The following is a 6,718-nucleotide window of genomic DNA, read 5'->3' as shown; positions in this document are numbered from 1 at the left end:
CGGAGAAATGCGAGTCCGGTGTGAACATTCCAGGCGGCTGCGCGCTTGAGAATGGCGCTGCGCGGCGCGGCGCTTCCGCGTCCGGTGTGAACACGGCGTACAGTATGCAGTGGGCGTGTCTTTGTTTTGAGAGCTTATATTCCAGCAGCAGCCTTCCGTGATTTACTTCCTACTGTGGCCACCTACTGCACAGGATACAAGTTCTCTGTAAAGGTAGGAATCTGGTACAGTTTCAACAAGTTAAATATAATAGCCTTTATTGACCGTCTATAGCCTACTGTACTTATAGGTCAGGATGTTGCGTACAGTGTAGTAAACCTACTGTATGATGTACTTCAGGTGTATTATACACCAGGTGAACAGTGCCACCTTTACACAGGACAGTGTCATACTGACTCTCAAAACACACTTCAATGTTCCATCATGTCTGCCTACATACACAATTACTTATGTAAATTACAGGTTGTTGTTGTTAGTCTTTTTTATTCAGTTTTACTTCTATGGTGAGTAAGGTGGAGATGTTACAATGTTAGAGAGAGAACCCCAATGAGAAAGCACAACTTGTTGTATCATTTATAATCATTTCATATCATGCCAAATCAAAAGCAAAAAAACTTTTACAATTGTATGATATATAATACATATATATAATTCAGATTCTGTCTTGTCCACTGTATCTTAACTGTATCTTATTGTCTGTCTATTACACTTGCAACATTTAATTTTCTTTTTTTAAACAGGAATAACTACCTTGATTGTGTTACGTGCTGAACTGACATGATGGTGAACTGCTGTGGTCTACTTAATACCAACAATGAGCCAGGTACACAGCTGTCATACAACACAACTAATGTTTACTTTATGTTTTACTTCCCCAGGACGTGGATTTGCTAACGTTTCTTTGTAACCACAACCTTTCACATTTGACTGGCCTGTACATTTTTAAATATGCCAATAAACTCCATGTTCAACTATTAGCTTGCAGGAAACACAACTCGATTTGAATAATATTTGAGGAGCAAAGGCATCATTCTCAGTGTTTGATTCTGTTTTTGGTTGAACATTTCCTAATTTCCTCTTTGGGTGTATGGACTCTGATATAACTGGATGCGATTTGAAGACCTGAAATTCCGCTCCAGTACCTTCTATTGTCTCGTACTGAGAAAAATACATTTATTGATTCATTGATCATTTTTATTAGTGATTATTTATGGCCTTATTGTTGATTTCTCTGTACGTGCAAAAGCGTTAAGGGGAGTGTAGATATCTTGCCTGGCATGTGCTGATATTTGTCCATGCAAGTGTGTGTTTTGGGGCTTTAGGGTGGCAAGAAAGGGCTTTTCAAACTTTTGGAATCTTTAAACATGAAAGTATAACATACAGTTTAATGCTTTAGGGAATCCAGCAATTCAGGAACCTTTACTTTGTGTCACATAACAATATAGTTTTCTGTTCCAGTTCACTGTTTACTTTTGTTTCTCGCTCAGTTCCCCTGAAGAGCATTGAGGTGGAGCTGGAGGTGAAGGACCATGTGGCGACAGTGGTCTCCACTCTGAACTACGAGAACAAGGAGGACAAACCTCTGGAGGCTGTTTTCGTCTTCCCTCTGCCTGGAGACGCTGCTGTCTGTCACTTCAGTGCTCAGATTGGACAGACACAGATTGTAGCTGAGGTGAAGGAGAAACAGAAGGTGAGCTGGACAGTGACGTCTCACTCAGTGTGATGGATCCTAAAGAACCAGTAAAACACAGTGAGTGTTGCTCACGTGTTGTTTGTGTCTTCAGGCTCGTGAGGAGTATGATGATGCGCTGAGCTCCGGTCAGCAGGCCTTCCTGTTGGAGGAGAGCGAGCAGAGTCCAGATATATTCACTCTGAGTGTGGGCAGTCTGCCTCCAGGAGAGAGCGCCTCCGTCAGGCTGGAGTACGTCACTGAGCTGGCTGTGCAGGCGGATGACGGGCTGAGGTTTTGTCTGCCTGCTGTGCTCAACCCTCGCTACGAACCTCAGGGTAGGAAACCCAGCCAGCACTTTGAACCCTTTTAAACATCAACACACTACACCTGGGATTTACTGCAACAGTCACAATTTTCCATGTGACATGATTGTCTGCATTAATGCAAATGGCCTGTATTTATATAGCTCTATTCCAGTCTTATCAACCACTCAATGCGCTGTATAGTATAAATTGCATTCACCTATTCATTAGATTAGATTAGATTAGATTAGATTCAACTTTATTGTCATTGCACAGAGTAGAAGTACTGAGACAACGAAATGCAGTTTAGCATCTAACCAGAAGTGCAAAAAAAAGCAGTAAAAGTGCAGAGTATGTGCATATGAAAAGTGGAATATGTAAATAAATAAGATATGTACAGTAAGAAATAGATATGGAATATGAACAGTATTGATACAAGACTAGCAGCAATAGAGGTAGGTAGTGTAGATATGATAAGTGTATATAAAGTGCAGGTGTAAGTATAAGTGGTGGTAGTAAGTGAAATAAAAATGAGAAATTAAGTGAATGAGGTAGTAGTAATATTGTATACAGAGTAAGTTAAAATGTATGGTATGATATAATTACGATGAATACACTATGAGCAAGAAGTATATAAATAGATATAAGTATGAATACACTATAGGTGGGATAATACAGTAGTAAAAAAAAATAACAGTCTAGTGCAAATGTTCAGTGGCTGGAGGAGGGTGTGTGGCAGTCCAAGCCAGGGTGGAGGGGGGAAGTACAGTCACTGGAGGAGGTGTGTGTGTGTGTGTGTGTGTGTGTGTGTGTGTGTGCCCTCCGCAGATGTCTCTTGCTCTGGACAGCCTCAATGGTGGGGAGTGAGGAACCGGTGATGCGTTGGGCAGTTTTCAGTTTTCATGCACTCAGCAACTCTTTAGGCAAACCTTTCATGCAATTTGGGCTTCAGTATATTGCATAAGGACACTGTGGAATGCACAATGCAGGAGCCAGGAATCGAACCACCAACCTTCTCTACCTCCTCAGCCACAGCTGCCCCAGTAGTACTATAAAAGAGGCCTGATATAGTGTAGTGTGTGGCTCTGTGTTTTTACATAACTTGGGATCTGGTTAAAATAGAGATGATGAGGTACATTTTTCTTATATTTGGACATACTACAGCTGCATGGCCCTAGAGATGACCGTGGCTTTGTTAGTCAGTCAGTTGTTTGGCATCTAGTGAAATGTCAGATATTAAGTTTTTAGCCCACCAAGTAACCATTTGTCCAGTGCTTTGCTTTAGGACCAACGACCAGCAAATGCAAGCATGGGAACAAAGTACATGAAGTCAACATGCTACATAGTTTAAAGTGATGGTTCACCGCAAAATAAAAATTCACTCATTATCTACTCACCACTATGCCGGTGGGGGGGTGGGTGAAGTGTTTGAGTCCACAAAACACTTCTGGAGTCTCAGAAATAAACAGTGTTGCAGCCAAATCCAAAACAAGTGAAGTAACTGGTGACCACATCTTCAGGTGTAATAAAGACAACAGATAATAAACATAACATGCCTCCATACTGCTGGTGTGGTGTCATCCAAGTGTCCGCAAGGCATTTAAATTCGACCTGAAACGAGGTCGTTCACACCGTGTTTTTTGCCTAAATGTCCTCTGATATCCTCCTCGGAGCCGCGTTCACATTTGCATGCACACACCTCACACACTGCCCACAAGCTCTAGCCCACTCGCAGGCGCATGATGTGTGTTAACATAGCTACATCGGCTAGCATCAATACTTCCGCTCGCATCGCTACTTACGGTAGTGGAATTTTAGGCTAAAAACATCATGTAAATGACACTGTTTCGAGACAAATATGACTGTTGGGGCTTGATGAAACTTGGATGACACCACACGAGCAGTATGGAGGCGTGTTGTGTTTTTTCTGTTGTTTTATTATACCTGAAGATAGGTCACTAATGTCTCCAATTTTATTGGATTTGGCTGCATCACTGTTTACTTCTGAGACTCCAAACTTGTTTTGTGGACTCAAACCCTTCACCCACCTCTCCATCTGCATAGTGGTGAGTAGATAATGAGTGAAACTAAATGTTTGAGTGAACTATCCGTTTAATGGCTATACATGTCCATCCTCGATTAGCCACCAGCATCTTGTTTTAGTTTGCCCAGTGCCTATTACTGAGGTTTTGCTTAAATGTAATGCAATGATTTTTCTTCTTAAGGTAGTGAAGGTGCTGGTGTGCAGGTGACCTCTGTTCCAGCCTCTCTGGTTCCCTACAGTCTGTCGTTTTCTGTCCGAGTGTCGTCTCCTCGTCCAATCTCCAAAGTAGAGTCCAGCTGCTCTCTGGAGCCTCTCCAGTACGTCAACACAGAGCAGACCCAGGCCACGGTAGGTAGACTGCTCACATGTCCGCTGTGTGTGGTTGTTCCTCAGCACTGAGAGCTACAAATATAACTGAGTGTGCTTTGTGAACTGCAGGTGAAGTTGGCTGCAGGACACAAGTTTGACAGAGATGTTGAGCTGCTGATTTATTACAGTGATGCTCACAAGCCCACTGCTGTGGTGGAGGCAGGACAGGCCTCTGCCAAACCTGGTGAGTGAAAACGAGTCAGGTTGTTACTTTGCACAATAGAAAAGTCGATCATCCTCGTAGTCCAACTGAGTTACACGTGTTGGAATAAATGATGTTTCAGGGAGTCTGATGGGCGATCCAGTCCTGATGCTGAGCCTGTACCCTGAGTTCCCCCAGTCTGTGATGTCTTCACTCGCCTCAAGTGGAGAGTTTGTGCTCCTACTGGATCGATCTGGGAGTATGGGTTGGGCAACGAGTGGTGGCAAGCGGCAAGAAACTCGAATTGCCAGTGCCAGGGTATTCAGCGAGTTTAAACTCTGTCATTAACCTTTTCATAGTGTCTCACACACAGTTACCTTCACCATCTTGTTTCTGCTTCCCTCAGGATACTCTACTGCTCCTGTTGAAGAGCTTACCAATGGGCTGCTACTTCAACATCTACAGTTTCGGCTCCAGCTTTGAACACATCTTCCCGTATGTCACTCCCTCACGTCCACACAACAGATCTCATCCTGTCCTTGTTGTTAATGCTTGTTTGTGCATGTGTGTTTACATGTGTTCATGCATGTGTGCGATCGCAGAAAGAGTGTGAAGTACAGTGAGCAGAACTTAGAAGAGGCTCTGAAGAAAGTTGAATCGATGCAGGCGAATCTGGGAGGAACAGAGATTCTGAAGCCCCTCACACACATTTTAAGCCAGACCTGCATTTCTCATCAACCTAGACAAGTAACTCACTCACACACACACACCCACGAATGAAAACAATTTCAATAGTATAAATGAAAAGGCTATTTCTGTATTTCTATGTTTGTTCCAGCCTATACTGGCAAACTCAAGACAGAAGTTGATCTGATGATCACACTGCTATAACCAATCCTTCTCTACACTGAGTTAACCCCGCCCTAATAATTATCATATACACAAATAAATACAGAAAAAAATTAATAAATGTAGAAATACATCAATGAATAAATGTTAAAGTAAATCAATTCACTTCTTCAGAAATACAGAAATTGCCTTTTCATCGCAAACAGTATTATATATACATTTGTTTATGTGATTATCTTTTATAGACACTTTTTGTCCTTCATAGTGTTTAACATGCATGTCATCAACATAGCTTAAGACTATACCATACCATCAGCACAGAATTCCCAATGTCTTATTTAAATGGCACGTACAAATCTGAACCAACCGGACTGTGTGTTTGACGCTCATACTTGTGACCATTGTATTTGACTCCACCATAAAAAAACAGTTGTGTTACTACAGAGGCATCTTAACATTGCTCTCACAGAACTACGTAGATGACTCCGCATGTTACTGGGTGTGCTGGTATGTAAGTCCTGTGTACACTCTCCTCCCCAGGTTTTTGTCTTCACTGACGGGGAGGTGTCCAACACCAAAGAAGTGATTGATCTGGTGAAGAAGAATTCAGGTTCCCACAGGTGAAACCACAGAGTCCTGCTCACAGTGTGTCCCATGTTGTAATGCTGTCTGTGTTAAATTTCCCTTTGGCCGTGTTTAACTACTGTGTTGTAGATGTTTCTCTTTGGGATCGGGAAGGGGCCAGCTCTGCTCTTATCAATGGATTAGCCAAGGAAGGAGGAGGTCACGCTCAGTTCATCACAGGAACCGACAGGATGCAACCCAAAGTAAGAAAGACATTAAACATGGCAAAACTGTTGCGTTACACACTGCTGAAACAACTCAATACAAATCATGGCTTCAGTAAGGTCAGGACGTGACGCATTAATCAGCACATCAACACTGGTGTCGGTCCTTATCACCAAAAGCTCTCTTGACATCTTTGCATGTATTGCTCTGCTTTTTCATCCCAAAATATTTGTTTTCTTTAATTTATGCATCTGTCACACGTCAGAAACGTCATCAACAGTCCCAATAGCTCGTGATGAATCCTGCAGAGGATCTTCTGTTGTCTGCGGACTTTTTCTAGGGCACTGGCAGAACCGTAGAATATCTGGAGGATCTCTGGAGTTCAGCGCTTGTCTGAAAGCAGCTTCAGTTTCTGTTCCTACTTTTGAAAACTGTATTTTCCCCATCAGGTGATGCAGTCGCTGAGATTTGCTCTGCAGCCAGCTGTGGTGGACATCTCAGTCACATGGGATTTGCCAACAGGAGTGTCTGTGACTGTTCTTTCGCCACCA

The 6,718-nt window shown here is 42.7% G+C and overlaps 1 protein-coding gene across 2 annotated transcripts in view; it reads left to right on the top strand.

Annotated features, from left to right (window-relative positions):
* The window catches only part of LOC118105870 (von Willebrand factor A domain-containing protein 5A-like), a 29,954-nt gene continuing 23,236 nt past the window's right edge, over positions 1-6,718 (top strand). The window contains exons 1-10 of one of the 2 annotated variants that reach the window (XM_047339700.1): positions 1-213; positions 741-823; positions 1,488-1,690; positions 1,785-2,007; positions 4,200-4,366; positions 4,457-4,571; positions 4,672-4,847; positions 4,936-5,024; positions 5,132-5,276; positions 5,919-5,998. In XM_047339700.1, coding sequence (XP_047195656.1) covers positions 778-823; positions 1,488-1,690; positions 1,785-2,007; positions 4,200-4,366; positions 4,457-4,571; positions 4,672-4,847; positions 4,936-5,024; positions 5,132-5,276; positions 5,919-5,998 — 1,244 coding nt within the window. In that variant the 5' untranslated portion in view covers positions 1-213; positions 741-777. The remainder of the gene's footprint in view (positions 214-740; positions 824-1,487; positions 1,691-1,784; positions 2,008-4,199; positions 4,367-4,456; positions 4,572-4,671; positions 4,848-4,935; positions 5,025-5,131; positions 5,277-5,918; positions 5,999-6,718) is intronic. The other variant, XM_047339701.1, reaches the window with a different exon arrangement.

The sequence above is a fragment of the Hippoglossus stenolepis genome, chromosome 4 (genome assembly GCF_022539355.2).
Source record: "Hippoglossus stenolepis isolate QCI-W04-F060 chromosome 4, HSTE1.2, whole genome shotgun sequence".
Classification (NCBI taxonomy): Eukaryota; Metazoa; Chordata; class Actinopteri; order Pleuronectiformes; family Pleuronectidae; genus Hippoglossus; species Hippoglossus stenolepis.
This window is presented reverse-complemented; position numbering and strand designations above follow the sequence as displayed.